The sequence below is a fragment of the Salvelinus fontinalis genome, chromosome 30 (genome assembly GCF_029448725.1).
Source record: "Salvelinus fontinalis isolate EN_2023a chromosome 30, ASM2944872v1, whole genome shotgun sequence".
Lineage (NCBI taxonomy): Eukaryota > Metazoa > Chordata > Actinopteri > Salmoniformes > Salmonidae > Salvelinus > Salvelinus fontinalis.
Window position 1 is genome coordinate 19,406,218 of NC_074694.1, and position 17,544 is coordinate 19,423,761.

Consider the following 17,544-nt stretch of genomic DNA (forward strand, 5'->3'; position numbering starts at 1 on the left):
AGGAACCCTTTAAAAAAGAAGTCTGTTGAAGGCCAATTAGAAGAATCAACATTTTATTTACACAAACCAAAAGGTTTTTCAGCATGCATATTCAACATAGAAGAATTTAGGCTATATATAAACTCTTGATTACGTTTTTTTTTTTACTGCACACCTGGGCACCATAGAAAATGTGCTTAAGTTAGGAAACACTACCTGGACCCTTTTTGGTATTTCAATAAAAAACTTTTAGTAGACATAGCACAAAACATTTCAGGAAAATTCTTGAAAATCTGTTGAAGTTACATAAAAACACTTTTCTGACAATTAGAGGAGTTTAGAAAAAAGTAACAATGCATATAAACAAATTATTTTCTTTGAGAGACTAAAAACAAGTCTCTAGAGCGAAATGGAGGGGAAAAAACGTCAGTTAAGCAAATCGGTCTATCTATTAGATGGAGGTGTGAATGACATGAGGTCACTGGGGCACATTGACTGTCTCACTCTGTCCATCTGATCAGGGGTGAACAGCAACATGTCCGACTCAACTGGCTGGAGGAGAGAGAAGAGATTTAGGAGAATGAAGTGGGGACAGCATGGGTCAGTTGATGAATTGAGAAGAATGCATGCCTAATAGTACAATTACAGTTTTCAGAACACCAAAGTGAAAAGTGATCCAACACCAAATGAAATCATACTTTATACATGCAAGAAAGAAGAGGGTAAAACAAGGAAGTTAACCTTTGTGGTCCGTGGGGTGAACATTTGTGCCAAACTGGGAAACGCTGTGATGGGAGTGAGGGGGGAATACAAAAATGACTTGATTGAAAAAAACAAATCCACCATAAGGAATACAAATATCTAGATCAAAGCCTATCCAAGTGTCAAAACCCAGGTGAACTCACACTTTACCTGTGGGAGACGACGCTTCCTCCCAAATGGGCTCTCCAGACTGAGCCATCGGACTCTCCATTTCTACGTCTATCGCCATGGGCGACAGCATCTCCTCGGCAACAGCCAGCTCCCGTGGTGACAGGTTGCAGCTTGCTACAGGCTGGAGGTAGCGCTCAAACTCCAATCCCAGAAAACTCTAGTGTATTTAGAGAAAACAATTACCTATTGCCGGTCATACATTAAGAGATGCTCAGCTCAACTACATGACCAAAAGTATGTGGCCTCCTGCTCAAACATCTCATTCCTAAATCATGAGCATTAATATGGAGTTGTTCCCCCATTTGCTGCTATAACAGCCTCCAGGGAAGGCTTTCCACTGGTTTTGGATCATTGCTGCGGGCACTTGCTTCCATTCAGCCACAAGAGCATGAGTAAGGTCTGGCACTGATGTTGGGCGATTAGGCCTGGCTCGCAGTCTGCGTACCAATTCATCCAAAATGTGTTCGGGGGGGGGGGGGGGGTTGATGTCAGGGCTCTGTGTAGGCCAGTTCGTCCACACCGATCTCAACAAACAATTTCTGTATGGACCTCACTTTGTGCACGGGGGCATTGTCATGCTGAAACAGGAAATGGCCTTCCACAAACTCTTTTTCAACAAAGTTGGCAGCACAGAACCATCTAGAATGTCATTGTATGCTTCAGTGTTAAGATTTCCCTTCACTAGAACTATGGGGCCTAGCCTGAACCATGAAAACCGGCCCTAGAACATTATTCCTCCTACACCAAACTTCAAGGTTGCCAATATAAATTTGGGCAGGTAGTGTTCTCCAAGCATCCGCCAAACCGAGATTCTTCCGTCGGACTGCCAGATGGTGAAACGTGATTCATCACTCCAGAGAAGGCATTTCCACTGCCCCAGAGTCCAATAGCAGCGAGCTTTACACCACTCTTGGTATTTCGCAAAATGATCTTAGTCTTTGTCCGCACAAAGACTGACTGCTCGGCCACGGAAATCCATTTCATGAAGCTCCCGATGAACAGTTCTTGTGCTGACGTTGCTTCCAGAGGCAGTTTGGAACTTGGTAGTGAGTGTTGCAACTGAGGACAGACTATTATTATGTGTTTCTGTGAGCTTGTGTGGCCTACCCCTTTGTGGTTGAGCTGTTGTTGCTCCTAGACATTTCCACTTCACAATAACAGCACTTACAGTTGACTAAGGCAGCTCTAGCAGGGCAGAAATTTGACGAACTGACTTGTGGGAAAAGTGGCATCCTATGACGATGCCACGTTGAAAGTCACTCAGCTCTACTGCCAATATTTGTCTATGGAGATTCCATTGCTGTTTGATAAATGTTATACTCCGATCAGCAACAGCTGTGGCTGAAATAGCTGAATCCACCAATTTGAAGGGGTGTACACACACAGATATATATATATATAAATAAATGTCCCTTTTTCAGGACCCCGTCTTTCAAAGACAATTAGTAAAAATCCAAATAACTTCACAGATCTTCATTGTAAAGGGTTTTAACAACTGTTCCCCATGCTTGTTCAATGAACCATAAACATGCACCTGTGGAACGGTCGTTAAGACACTAACAGCTTACAGACGGTAGGCATTTAAGGTCACAGTTATGAAAACTTAGGACAGTAAAGAGGCCTTTCTACTGACTCTGAAAAACACCAAAAGAAAGATGTCCAGGGTCCCTGCTAATCTGCGTGAACGTGCCTTAGGCATGCTGCAAGGAGGCATGAGGACTGCAGATGTGGCCAGGGCAATAAATAGCAATGTCCGTACTGTGAAACGCCAAAGACAGTGCTACAGGGAGACAGGACAGACAGCTGATCGTCCTCGCAGTGACAGACCACGTGTAACACCTGCACAGGATCGGTACATCTGAACACCATACCTGCGGGACAGGTACAGGTTGAGAGAGGCTGGACTGGGGACTTACAGGCCTGTTGTAAGGCAGGTCCTCAACAGACATCACCGGCAACAACGTCGCCTATGGGCACAAACCCACCGTCGCTGGACCAGACAGGACTGGCAAAAAGTGCTCTTCACTGACGAGTCGCGGTTTTGTCTCACCAGGGGGTGATGGTCGGATTCGCGTTTATCTTTAAAGGAATGAGCGTTACACCGAGGCCTGTACTCTGGAGCGGAATCGATTTGGAGGTGGAGGGTCCGTCATGGTCTGGGGCGGTGTGTCACAGCATCAGACTGCCTGCAATGACAAGCTCAGTCTCAACGCTGTGCATTACAGGGAAGACCTCCATCCTCCCTCATGTGGTACCCTTCCTGCAGACTCATCCTGACAATGCCACCAGCCATACTGCTCGTTCTGTGTGTGATTTCCTGCAAGACAGGAATGTCAGTGTTCTGCCATGGCCAGCGAAGAGCCCAAATTTCAATCCCATTGAGCACGTCTGGGACCTGTTGGATCGGAGGGTGAGGGCTAGGGCCATTCCCCCCCAGAAATGTCTGGGAACTTGCAGGTGCCTTGGTGAAAGAGTGGGGTAACATCTCACAGCAAATCTGGTGCAGTCCATGAGGAGGAGATGCACTGCAGTACTTAATGCAGCTGGTGGCCACACCAGATACCGACTGTTACTTTGATTTTGACCCCCTCTTTGTTCAGGGACACATTATTCCATTTCTGTTAGTCACATGTCTGTGGAACTTGTTCAGTTTATGTCTGTTGTTGAATCTTGTTTTGTTCATAAAAATATTTACACATGTTAAGTTTGCTGAAAATAAATGCAGTTGACAGTGAGGACGTTTCTTTTTTTGCTGAGTTTATATACTCACACACCAGTATCTCCTTTGCCAAAACACTTACCTCAGTGATATAAGTATTTGGAGTCACTGTCACGTCGGCAGTAGCTGGGACGCTGAGGGAGACCTGAACAGTAGAAGAGGAGGGCACCAGGCAGGGTGAGGAGAGGGGAGATAGGCTGTCCTCGGTAGGTTTTGGCCTGGCTGGGTTGGAGGAGAGGGTGAAGCTGAAGGCAGGGCTCCTGACTGGGGAGAACTCTGCTCCATAGGTGGGAGTGTGGGGCAGTGAGGGAGAGAGGGGAAGCCTTGGTGAGATGGGTAGGCTGATATCGTAGGCCTCTAAATCTTCTTCTCTGTCCTGGAGTGAGGGAGAGGATAGGATTGAGTGGGTAGCCACAGTGCTGCTCACTTCAGGCATGGCCAGGAGCTCCGATTGGTTGGGCTCCTCTGTGGCCAACACCGATTGGCTGAAGGCTTCTTGGGGCATTTCGTCATAGGTCAGCTGTTGTGTGTTGGATGGCGATTGGCTCATTTTCTCAGACTCACAACTCTCAATGTGCTCCTCATGGCAAACAGTGGGTGCTGTAACAACCTCCGATTGGTCACAAGCTTCCTGCGTGCTCTTGGGCTCTGGTTGGTCAGGAGTGACTTCATTCTGGACCGAGACTAGCTCTGGTTGGTAGCTGGGGACTTCCTCTGACTGGGCGTCTATCAAAGCTTCCTTGACTGGTGAGAAGCAGAGAGAGACTCTGGTGGGGCTATTCTTGGCGGGGGCCAGGGTGCAGAGTGGGGTGCCATCAGACAGACGGGTAGGGGAGAGCCTGGAGCAGGCAGGGGTGAGGGAGGAGAAAGCAGGGGTGAGGGTGGAGCGAGCAGGGGTGAGGCGGTGGAGAGTAGAGGGTTGTGCAGCTGCAGCAGCGTTGGAATGGAGGGTTCTGACGGGGGTGGAGAACTTGGTGACAGAGCAGGGAGATGCCTGAGGCGGCCTGGCAGCTACACGGGTTGATCTCCTCACAAAGCCTAGAAAGACAGAGACAATACAGCAGTCAGTAAATTCCCAACTCTCTCACTAGTTGGTACCTCTAACACTGACAGAGGGAGGTGTCAGCGGTCTTCCAGGCCTGAGCAAACCCTCCGTCCTTTCAGCCTGCCATTCTATGCATCTTCCTCGGCCTCCATCCATATCTATGTGCATCACAGCAGTTGAGGGGAAGCGTGGGTGAAGAACAGCAGAAGTATGACTCTCACCTGTGAGTTTGGCGGGACTCTCCACCTGGACGAAGCCTCCCTGGAACACCACCACCGGTGACTCTGGGGCCAAGGTCTCTGCCTGGGGGTCCTGAGGAGCTGGAGCAGGGTCTTCAACAGCACTGTCTGGCCCTGCAGCCTGGACTGCCTTCTCTGCCTCTGCAGCCTGCCGCTTGACCTTAATAGCAGCCTTGATGGCAGCCAGACGAGACTTGGCGGCAGCACCACCGACAGGCTTAGCCACCGGAGCAGAGGCCGGCTTCTTGACCACCTTCCTCTGTCGTGGTGGGGGCTCTCTCTCCTCCTGCCAACCCTTAGACTCTGCTTCCTTCAGAGCACCAAACTTATTGTTCACGTCTTCTACCTGAAAGAGGAAGAGTCGAACAAGGTGAGCGAGGAAAGAAGAGGGGGTGCCTTTTTAGAAAGCTTGCATCCACATTTTCAAACTTTTAGAATGCTGTACCAATCTAGGTGGTAATTCTTCCTAGAGGTAGCAGTCAAGCATAAACAGACTAACCACTCGTGTCTGTTCATCTAATTCTACACACACACACAGTAGCAGACCATGTCCCCCTAGTCACTAACCCACCTGGTAGTAGACCATGTCCTCCTAGTCACTAACCCACCTGGTAGTAGACCATGCCCTCCTAGTCACTAACCCACCTGGTAGTAGACCATGCCCTCCTAGTCACTAACCCACCTGGTAGTAGACCATGCCCTCCTAGTCACTAACCCACCTGGTAGTAGACCATGCCCTCCTAGTCACTAACCCACCTGGTAGTAGACCATGCCCTCCTAGTCACTAACCCACCTGGTAGTAGACCATGCCCTCCTAGTCACTAACCCACCTGGTAGTAGACCATGCCCTCCTAGTCACTAACCCACCTGGTAGTAGACCATGCCCTCCTAGTCACTAACCCACCTGGTAGTAGACCATGCCCTCCTAGTCACTAACCCACCTGGTAGTAGACCATGCCCTCCTAGTCACTAACCCACCTGGTAGTAGACCATGCCCTCCTAGTCACTAACCCACCTGGTAGTAGACCATGTCCTCCTAGTCACTAACCCACCTGGTAGTAGACCATGCCCTCCTTGTCACTAACCCACCTGGTAGTAGACCATGCCCTCCTAGTCACTAACCCACCTGGTAGTAGACCATGCCCTCCTAGTCACTAACCCACCTGGTAGTAGACCATGCCCTCCTAGTCACTAACCCACCTGGTAGTAGACCATGCCCTCCTAGTCACTAACCCACCTGGTAGTAGACCATGCCCTCCTAGTCACTAACCCACCTGGTAGTAGACCATGCCCTCCTAGTCACTAACCCACCTGGTAGTAGACCATGCCCTCCTAGTCACTAACCCACCTGGTAGTAGACCATGCCCTCCTAGTCACTAACCCACCTGGTAGTAGACCATGTCCTCCTAGTCACTAACCCACCTGGTAGTAGACCATGTCCTCCTAGTCACTAACCCACCTGGTAGTAGACCATGTCCTCCTAGTCACTAACCCACCTGGTAGTAGACCATGTCCTCCTAGTCACTAACCCACCTGGTAGTAGACCATGCCCTCCTAGTCACTAACCCACCTGGTAGTAGACCATGCCCTCCTAGTCACTAACCCACCTGGTAGTAGACCATGCCCTCCTAGTCACTAACCCACCTGGTAGTAGACCATGCCCTCCTAGTCACTAACCCACCTGGTAGTAGACCATGCCCTCCTAGTCACTAACCCACCTGGTAGTAGACCATGTCCTCCTAGTCACTAACCCACCTGGTAGTAGACCATGCCCTCCTAGTCACTAACCCACCTGGTAGTAGACCATGCCCTCCTAGTCACTAACCCACCTGGTAGTAGACCATGTCCTCCTAGTCACTAACCCACCTGGTAGTAGACCATGCCCTCCTAGTCACTAACCCACCTGGTAGTAGACCATGTCCTCCTAGTCACTAACCCACCTGGTAGTAGACCATGCCCTCCTAGTCACTAACCCACCTGGTAGTAGACCATGCCCTCCTAGTCACTAACCCACCTGGTAGTAGACCATGTCCTCCTAGTCACTAACCCACCTGGTAGTAGACCATGTCCCAGAAGCCTTGCAAGTCGGTGCATGTGGTGATCTTCTCTCCTCTGCCAAGCTCACAGTCATCCACCAGGCCAGAGAACTGACCAAACCTCTCCTTCATCAGCAGCCTGGCCTGCCCCACCGCAGTACGCATACGGTCACGCACTTCACAAAGGGATGGATATAAACATTGAGGAAATGTTGTAGGTTGCATTTCGCTAATAGAAATCTAAATTTACCACTTAAGATGGTTAAAAGACATGAAGTCACTCACTCTCTTCAGGGATAGAGGCATCATCCACCCTGGGCTCCCACTGCTGACAAAATGCTTTCAGTCTCTCGGTCTCACTGACCACCACCAACCTGACAGACACAGACATTCACATTTCACATGATACAACACTTGTCTAGGTCAGGAACTTCGCTGTTGACTTGGTTTCATATAATATGCATGATAGTTTGTCAGCTAAAATGTAACCCTCACCTAAAGTAGGGCACATCATGCTCTGGTTCCTGGGGACACTGAGGGGCCAGAGTAGGAGAAGGCGTGGATTGAACAGGGGACTTGGCAGGAGAGGGAGCACTGAGCTCCATTTTGGGCACCAAGTCAGAGAGCCAGAGTGGCACAGGTGGTAGTACAAAGGCAGGGACACTGCAGAGAGGAGGATGAAGATTTAAAACATAGAAAACGACAATATGTTTTCAAAAATGCATCTGTAATGCACCTAATAAATATTACAAGGGAATCTAAAATATGTTAGAGGGATACAGACTGATCAAAGAAGAGTGGAGAAACCCACAATGTGTTACCTTGGTTTGAAGAAGGAGTCTGCAGAGCGGGGGGTGAGAGGGGTGGGCTTGAAGGTGGACAAGCCTGCTGGAGCCTGGAACACAAAGCCCTGAGGAGCGAAGGAGGACAGGGTAGGGGCTGGAGGGAGGAGGGAGGAGACCTGGGCTGGGACAGGTTCTGGATCAGCAGGGGCAGGGTCTACCATCTCCTCCTTTACACTGGGTGGTGGGGGGCTAGCAGCCCTGGGCTCCTCCACTGGCTTTTTCACTTTTACAGCAGCCTGCGTATTGCTTTCAGTATTTCCTAAAGAATGTCAAAATGTACTTCAAAATTTTTTTAAATGCAGAAATAAAATGGGCTAAACCACAAAATGTTGTAGAGGAATAATGCATATGAAGTGTAGGATGTCAGCTGCCAAAGCTCACCCCTGGTGTTCCTCCCTCTGCCAACAGGTGGTGCTGCAGACTGCTTGGCATTTGATCTGGTCTTGGGAGCTGCAGCAGGTTTGTCCTTTGCCACAGGGGCCACAGAGACCAAAGGCCTGTTAGCTGACCTTGTGGATGGGGCTCTGACAACTGGTTCACCTGCAGGAAAGTGGAAAAAGAAGAGTTATGTTACAAGTCAAGGATGTTTATCGGGGTTAAATAATTGGCTAAACAAAATGTTTGGGGCGTAATGTATAGAACAGCTGACAGATTATTGTCATGGTTAGAAGTGTTACCTATAGTGATCTTGGTTCTCCTGGTTGACCTGACCACAGCTGGTTCAACTAAGACAGAACCAGGTCAAGTTAAGGGGTTAGCAGTCAGTACATACAGGTGTTGAATTAAGCACACCATTCAATGATTATATAGGGTGGGAAATAGTTTGAGTTAAAGTGGGGGTAAAAACAACAACCTTTTCTTGAAGCAGGGACAGTGTCAATAGTCTGTGGTGCCTAGGTCAATGGAACAGAGAAAATACAGCATTTTGTCAATTATATGGTTATTCCAAAAAGCTGCTATTATAGTTATTGACTAAATAATCTAATAGAAAATCTTATATAAAATATGTGTGCAGAACAAAATGCAGACTTTGTAGTTTATTTTTATCACCTTTGGGGACTGCTGCCTCATGGCTGAGCGCGTCACTCTGGTGGATTGGGGCTGGACCACTGCCGTTGTTGCCTGGTAAGAGGAAAAGGCAAGGCCACGTTATGACAACGTAACACCACTAAATCCTTGCTTATACCCGGTGCTAACTGGCATCCTTTTTCCTGGTCTTGTCCACAATCGGATTGTTACCACATTTTCAAATGGGTTTACACATGGTAGTAAAACGTCTCATCCAGCCACTGTGCCCACATTGTGACCAGATTTCCTGGTCCCTCCCTGTATGCAAATTTGACAGATATTCTTTCAAAAATAACATTTATTTTAAAACATATTGTTGTCCTAAGTCAATTGTGCCAGCTGTCAACGATTGAAGGTAGGATAATGAGGATTTAAATGGTGTCACTGTCCAGACTAGTCTACACTTGAGATACACAGACAATGCGTGCCCGACTACCTCCAGTGGTGGTCAGGAAGATCTGATCAAAATCAGACCACAATGTGTCTTTTGATCGTCTACACCAGTCTACAAATATGGGCACTATCAGGATGTGGACACAATCGAACAAAGGACGCATGTAAGCACCAGGTATAAACGTGGCTTAAGAACACCAGTTCTGTTCTTATATCAGTGGAGGCTCCTCAGAGGAGAAAGGGGAATTTCATTAAAAAAAATAGCGAAACAAAAAAAAAGTTCTTTTTTTTTAATAGATAAAACTATCCTAAATATAGCCACGTCACCAAAAAACACACAGTTTTGCAACAAAGGCCTACAGCAGCCTCAACACCATGGTGTAGCTTGCCCCTGTGTGCAATCTGTTTTACTGTACATGTACTTAATTTTTCTATTTCTTTGTATATAAAGTGCATTGTCTTCTTGTTTAAGTTCCTGTCAGCTGTTTGTATTACAATTGACATCATTGGTCTACTGACTCTACTCGTTATTTTTAAGGACACAACATGACATTTATCACTATATCAATTTAAAAACAGACATTCACAAACATGCTGTTTTTCTTCTATGGGTTCTGTTCATTGTCTTGTATAATTTTGAAATGAGATGCTATGATTCATGTCGAAAGTAATGTGGTTTGTAAAATGCAGCCCCAACTTTAAATAAATTAAGAAATTCTAATTTTCTTCCATGTACCCTATTTCTTTCTTTTACTATAAACGACGGTCTAAAAAAGTCTAGAACGAACTGAGATGTACTTTCTCATGTGCTTGCCCCTTGCTCAGTGGTGTTGCAGACTAAGGGGCCTTTCAGAACAGACACACACATAGATATATACACATATACATACACACTGAGATCATGTGACACAGATTGCACACAGGTGGCATTTATTTAACTAATTATGTGACTTCTGAAGATAATTGGTTGCACCAGATCATATTTAGGGGCTTCGTAGCGAAGGGGGAGAATACAAATGCACCCACCACTTTTCAGTTTTACATATTTTCTTTTTAACAAGTTCTTTTTTTGCTTTCACTAATTTTGTTTATGTCCATTAGATGAAATCCCCCCCCCCAAAACTATTTATATTACAGGTTGTAAAGCAACAAAATAGGAAAAACGCCAAGGGGGGTGAATACCTTTGAAGGCACCAATATAATTGCAGTTTTTCTCCACTTTCACTTACCTAGCTAGCTTTAGCCTACTCAAACAAAGATGGATGCTATGTTTACAGGCTGGCTATCCAACACGAACTCTTCTAAGTCAACGTAAGCTTTTGGTTTTATTGATTTATTGCCAACGTGGCCTGCCGGTGTAACTGCTAAACGGCACGATTGTAGTGGGTTTATTAACGTGTTAGTTCCAGTAGCTAACTATGTTGACTGACATTAGGGGACAACGATGTAAGCTGTGTGTAGCAGTTAGCGGTTATGGTATGGAAAAGTTTTTTCGACCTGGTCACGGGCAGCTGTTGTGTTGTGCATTTAAGTCCACAAGCAAAGGGAAAAGGTGAGAGGAGAGCGTATAGCTGCCGAAGGAATTAGACAATGAGCAAATTATTACGCTGTTTGTATGTGGCTGCTATGAAAGTGAACTGTGTTTACGGTGATCAGGAGTGTATTCACTGCGCCAATTCTGTTTTTAAACATTTCTTAAAGGAAGCAAACAGAACAAAACAGGGATAAACATACCTGAATTTGTCCAATAGAAACTCGTTTGCAACTGTTGGACTAATGATTACACCCCAGATCAGATAGAAACAGGCACGTGTGCAAGGAGGTATTGAATGTGTCACTGTCTGGATTACTCAATTTTCTCCCGACCTGCTGTAGCAACCTCATGATGGGTATATGGAAAATTGTATTATTAGGTTGTAGCCTAAACCTATACATTTTACATTGAGCTGGGTAAATGGAATATGAACAACAGTCAGCAAATATGATGTAATAGAAATAAGGCCAAGTGCATAAAAAAAAGTGTCCTCCCTCAACTTAAAAAGGCACCGACCGCCACTGTCTTATATCCCTATGAGTTTTGAGCACATCAAGTTCACCCTCTGGTGATGAATCAAGTACATCATCAACTCAAAGATTGAACGATGACTCCCAAGGACGATGGATATAATATCTATAGATATGTCAGCAGTATACAGACTCAGTGTTAAGCTGTGCCCCCTCACCATGGCTTTGGTAGTGGCAGCTGGGGCCTGAGGTAGAGGGGCCAGGGGCTGGGGCCGGTACAGCCCAACCTTAAACACCCCCTTTTTCTCCCTTGCCCTCTTCTCTTTCTCCTTCACAAGCTCCTTCTTCTCTTTGTAGCGTGCAAGCTTTTTAATTCGCTCCTCCACTGCAGTGTCTGAGAAAAAGAATGAGGGAGTTGGAGAGAAAATAGATCAGTGTGGGATTACATAATATTAGTGGGCGTGGAGGATGAAGAGGCATGAGGGCGAAGTTGGCTCCAGCACATTTTTTTTTGACACCAGTTTCAGAGAAGAAAATATTCAAGCCAGCTAACCTGACTACAGTAACGTTACCTAGGGAATACTGTTAGGTAGCTAAATAAGTGATCCACGAATGGGCAACAAAAGCACACAAAAACTCACTTTTCAATTGTTTTGCATTCGGTGCTTTTTCCTGAATTACTGACACATGTTCAGCAACAGACATGTCCAGTTGGGAGCATTCCAGTTCGGGGAGTTTGTCAAGCTGCCTGCGGCTGTTCAGGGCCTTGTCTCGGTTCTCCTTTTGGGACTGCGACCGTCTCCGAGACATCTTCACCCGCAGCATGTCCACACTGGTGTCACGCTGACGCATGTGGCCGAAACGAGCTTCCATGGAGTCCATGATCCTGTGACAAATATACATACAATGCATGAAACTAATAGTTACTAACACGTTTTTACAGACAAATACATATTGTGTGGCTGTATATTTAGAAAACGTTAGTTAGCAAACGATGAGCCAAACTAGCTGGCTAACTTACTAGCAGCAGTCAGTTTGTCACTGACGCTTAATATTCTCTATCTAGTTATGAGAAATATTAATCAACATAGGATTTTATCAATGTGCACTCTTACCTGTTTAAAATATAATTATTGGTAATTTCCAAGTTCAAGCAGTCCAACTATCTAGCAACCTTTATGGATGGAAGTACTCGGATAAACGACTTCCAAGTTAGCTAGCTAACTAAAAATAACAACAACATGGCGGGTAGTTTTGAAAATTCTCCCGTTCAACGCTGATTGGATGATTATATATTTCCGGTCAGGAGCGTCGCGCTGATAGGCTAGAGATTTCGAAGTTGTTCTTCTGCACTTTGAAATGTGTGTTCATTGATTTGTAGGCGAAGAAAACAAAAATAAAAAAGATACAACTGTAAGTACCTTGGCGGGTTATTGTTCTCATTTAATGTACTTAACATAAAAGTTATTCTATGTCCTAGTCCTATGGAATTTGACTGTTTCCCACACTCATCTCTCCACTTTGCTCATTTCAAAAGTCACCTTGTAATGTGATATCCTAGCCCACTCTCAACACACAGCAGACAACTAAAGGGCGGCCCTAGTGTCATCAGCAGCACACCCATGCAGTGTTGCCAAACTCGGAAAGTAGCTGTCCTAAAAGTCGCCATCACCTAATTTGCATAATTTACAATGTGCATGTTTTTTATTTTTATTATACTAGGCAAGTCAGTTAGAACAAATTATTATTTTCAATGACGGCCTAGGAACAGTGGGTTAACTGCCTTGATCAGGGGCAGAAGGACAGATTTTAACCTTGTCGGCTCGGGATTCAATCTTGCAAACTTTCGGTTATGAGTCCAACGCTCTAACCACAAGGCTACCTGTGATGGAGCTGTAGGAGAGAGGAATAACGTCGTGGGAGAGACAAAAAGTGAGTGAAAAACACCCTAAATATGTTTAGAACTACAAATTAACTTTCTTCTGTCGATTCTTGTTTATTTTTTATGTCACAATTCCAACCCTCCTCCTCTATCCGAAAAGTGACCCAAAAGAGACACTCTGGCGGAGTTACTTAGTTTTTTTTTTTTTTTTTTTTAATTGTTTAGTTTTCTTAATTTGGTTTGCTTTTTTACCTTATGGTCCACTTAGGAGCATACAACAAATCACAGTAAAACATGAACATTTTTAACCATATTGTATACAATCTACATTAACAATCTAAATGGACCAAAAAGAGACAATAGAAAAAACTGTCAATGGCAATGTGAGAAAATGATGGTAACTAGTCTGGCCCTAATTCAGGTTAAAAAAAAATGTTTTCTTCATGTAAGCCAGGGCGGCGTCAGCGGCGGCGCATGCGCAATTCATTTGCAGTCTGGACGCGGAGGGGTGAACATCTCCTGCTCTGACTGCAGCTGGGAGGGACTGCTGCGTGAGGACTGCTGCTCGTTGAGAAGAGTAAGAAAGATAGTGCTTTCACGTCAGTGTCCAATAACACCAGAAAAAGTCACTAGATTTGTCATTAGTCGCTTTTTTGAAAATGTGTCGCTAGAGGGGTCTGAATACTCGCTAAATATAGCGACGAAGTCGCTAAGTTGGCAACACTGCACCCATGAGACAGACCATATCTCCCAGGTGAAAAAGACTGCACTTCATTTATGTGAGCTAAGGGCCTTTATGGCACCATGGCAGAAGTTGCACCAAGGTCAGATTTTTTATTTATTTAACTAGTCAGTTATGAACAAATTCTTATTTACAATGACTGGGCCAATTATGCGCCACCCTATGAAGAAAATATTTGACCCTGTATTAGTTTGGGACCTACTTGTGGCAAGATCTAGGCCAGATGGAGAAAGGGTGAAGTTGCCCCTAGACGCTGATCTTAATTAAGTCAATTTAGCATTTTCCTCAACAATGGTTAAGGTTAAATAGGATTGGAGAACCTGATCCTAGATCAGTTCCTAGGGGAAACTTCATTCCAGAGCAGTCTAGACCATTGGTGGAGGGACACTGGGTAACCAGCCACAATGCCTTGTTATAATGTGACTCAGTCCCTACAGAGGCAATTTAGAAAGTACAAAAACAGCTGATCAAGGTTTGCTGTTTTCTCATTCTGGTTAGAGGCTGATCCTAAAGTACATCTCAGTTCGTTCTAGACCTTTTTAGACCGTCGTTTACAGTAAAAGAAAGAAATTGGGTACATGGAAGAAAATTAGAATTTCTTAATTTATATAACCCTCCCGTTGTCTCGGCGGGTCAGAGCGACCCCGGGCAGTTCCGAGTTGATTGCCCGTGTCTGTGTGTGGGTCGGAGTGACCCCGGCAGCGTTAGCAAGGTGTATGTTGTAACCCTCCTGCCCCTGTGTGGGCGGGGTCATAGTGACGTCAGAGGGGTCAGAGTGACCCCGGCGGCGTTAGCAAGGTGTATGTTGTAACCCTCCTGCCCCTGCCCCTGTGTGGGCGGGGTCATAGTGACGTCAGAGGGGTCAGAGTGACCATCGGCAGCGTTACCAGTCGCTTCCCCCGTGTCTGTGTGGGTCAGAGAGACCCCGGCAGGCCGGGGTCACGGTGACCCAACACCACCACCTGCTGGATACTAGTAAAAGGTCCTGCCCCAAAATTGACATTCTCAACATTCCGGGCAAGGGCCTGTGTCGAATACGGCGTGTCTGCCCCCAAACGGGCCCTTGGGCCCCGTGTGAGTTTGGATATCGAATCTAAAAACGCCCCCTACAAACTACTTTCCCTTGGTTGTGGAAATTGTGCCTTTCGGGTATGGCTGTTGTTAGACAACCTTCCCCTTGCCTCGGCGGGACAGAGTGACCACCGGCCAGCGTTACGAGTCGATTCCCAGTGTCTGTGTGGGTTAGAGAGACCCCGGCAGCGTGTAGCAAGGTGTATGTTGTAACCCTCCTACCCCTGTCTGGGCCGGGTCACAGTGACCCGAGCCCTGTTGTAAGCCCTGCGTTATGAGTTGTTCCCCTCTGTTCCGGGGGCCTGGGGTCAGAGAGACCCCGGCGGCGTTAGCAAGGTGTATGTTGTAAACCCTCCCCTCCTACCCCTGTCTGAGCCGGGTCGGAGTGACCCGGGGCCTGTGTTAGGAGTTGTTCCCCTCTGTCTGGGCCGGGTCGGAGTGACCCCGGCAGGGACCAGTTGTCCCCACCAACTCTGTGCACGACCTCGGTGCTATCACGCGGGTAGGCCAGCCGAGCGTCCCGGATGGGACCGAAGGGGCCAAGGGGCCGAAGGGGCGAAGGGGCGAAGGGCCGAAGGGCCGAAGGAGCAGGCAGGGCCGACCACGCGCCTCGTCCATTCGCGTGCCTCGTCCCATTCACGTGGCCACCGTAAGCAGGGCGTAGAGAGGCTACTAATATTGTCAGGAAGAAGAAGAAGAAGAGGACGACGAAGAGGACGACGACGAGGACGACGACGAGGACGACGACGAGGAGGAATACGACCCCGCCGAACGTGAGCCCTCCGCCTACGACAGTAAGCAGGGCGTAGAGAGCCTACTAATATTGTCAGGAAGAAGAAGAACAAGAAGAAGAACAACAACAAGAACAACAACAACAACAACAACAACAAGAAGAACAAGATGAGGACGATGATGAGGACGACGACGACGAGGACGACGACGACGAGGAATACGACCCCGCCGAGCGTGTTGCCTCCGCCTACGACGCCTCGCAGTCCCGGTTTCAGCGCGGCTCAGGTCCTGGAACAGATATCCTCCAGCGTCGACCAAGAAGACGAAGAAGACTACTGCGATTCCGAAGAGGAGGACGTTTCGGAAGATGAAGACGGTGAGGAATACAACCCCGAGCGCGACGCGGACGACTACGGAGACGACTCGGCCTCGCGGTCGAGCTCCTCTTCGGAGGAAGAGCCGGAGGAAGAGCCGGAGGAAGAGCCGGAGGGAGACGCGGCCGCTGCCCGAGAGGAGCGAGACAGAGAGCCAGACAGAGCCAGAGAGCCAGAGCGAGAAAGGGAGACGTTGCTGTCGAAAAACGGCAAAATCAAATGGTCCTCCGCGGCCTATCGCGGCCCGGACCGACCCCGCGCCATCCGCCCGCCCTGCCCCGCCGTGACGCCGGGCCCCACGGCCTACGCCGCGTCGCGAGCGCTCGACATCGAGTCCGCCTTCCGGCTGTTTGTCACACCGGCGATAGAAAGGATCATCGTGGACATGACCAATCTGCAGGGGGTGAGAAAATACGGCGACGGCTGGCGACCCATGGACTCCACCGACCTGCGCGCCTACGTAGGGCTGCTGATCCTAGCCGGCGTCTACAGGTCCCGAGGCGAGGCCGCGGCCAGCCTGTGGGACGCCGAGAGCGGCAGGACCGTGTTCCGCGCCACCATGCCGCTCAAGGCGTTTCACAAGTACTCGAGGCTGCTGCGATTCGACGACCGCCAGTCGAGACCCGCGAGACTCGCCACCGACAGACTGGCGGCCGTGAGAGAGGTGTGGGACCTGTGGGAGGAGCGGCTGCAGGCCCTCTACAACCCGGGGCCCGAAGTGACGGTGGACGAACAACTGGTCCCGTTCAGAGGTACCGTCTATGCATCTGTGTACGTACGCGTAGCGTAGAGAGCACGGGCAGTCTATGTATCTGTGTTTGTACGCGTGGCGTAGAGAGCACGGGCAGTCTATGTATCTGTGCATAGAGAGCGGTAGCCGTCAATGTATCTGCGTATGTACGCGTGGCGTAGAGAGCACGGGCAGTCTATGTATCTGTGCATAGAGAGCGGTAGCAGTCAATGTATCTGTGTATGTACGTGTAGTAGCACGGGCAGCGGTAGCAATCGGCAGTAGTAGCAATGGGCAGCAGTAGCAATGGGCAGTGGCACGGGCGGCGGCGGCGGCGGCTGCGTGTAACGTAAACGCAGTGCGCCCCGATGGTGAGCCTGTAACGATGACGCTGCTGCTAATCTCCTGCTAATCTCCTCTCCCTCTCCTCTCCCTCTCCTCTCCCTCTCCTCTCCCTCCCCTCTCCCTCGCCTCAAGGACGCTGTCCTTTCCGACAGTACATTCCCAGCAAGCCGGCCAAATACGGCATCAAGTCGTGGGTGGCCTGCGACGCCAAGTCCAGCTACGCTTGGAAGATGCAAGTGTACACCGGCAAGGCGGCCGGCGGATGCCCCGAGAAGAACCAGGGCGCGCGCGTCGTCCTCGATCTGACCGAGGGACTGCCGGACGGTCACAACGTCACGTGTGACAATTTCTTCACCTCCTACGAACTCGGGCAGCGGCTCCTCGAGAGGAACCTCACCATGGTGGGC

The 17,544-nt window shown here is 48.3% G+C and overlaps 1 protein-coding gene across 2 annotated transcripts; it reads right to left on the reverse strand.

The window, feature by feature from the left end:
* Positions 1-36: 36 nt before the first annotated feature.
* Positions 37-12,836, reverse strand: dlgap5 (discs, large (Drosophila) homolog-associated protein 5). 2 transcript variants are annotated; one of them, XM_055889949.1, is made up of 16 exons: positions 12,377-12,835; positions 11,903-12,147; positions 11,480-11,655; positions 8,847-8,918; positions 8,650-8,689; positions 8,474-8,521; positions 8,178-8,336; positions 7,773-8,055; positions 7,447-7,614; positions 7,237-7,325; positions 6,967-7,127; positions 4,898-5,261; positions 3,714-4,669; positions 892-1,069; positions 721-764; positions 37-531 (listed from the first exon to the last, which is right to left on the reverse strand). In XM_055889949.1, the coding sequence occupies exons 2-16, from the start codon at positions 12,141-12,143 to the stop codon at positions 424-426; spliced, it is 3,087 nt and encodes a 1,028-aa protein (XP_055745924.1). In that variant the 5' UTR covers positions 12,144-12,147; positions 12,377-12,835; the 3' UTR covers positions 37-423. The 2 variants fall into 2 exon arrangements, with proteins under 2 accessions (XP_055745924.1, XP_055745925.1); XM_055889950.1 differs by lacking the exon at positions 721-764 and having other exon boundaries at positions 439-531; positions 12,377-12,836.
* Between the last annotated feature and the right edge of the window lie 4,708 nt (positions 12,837-17,544).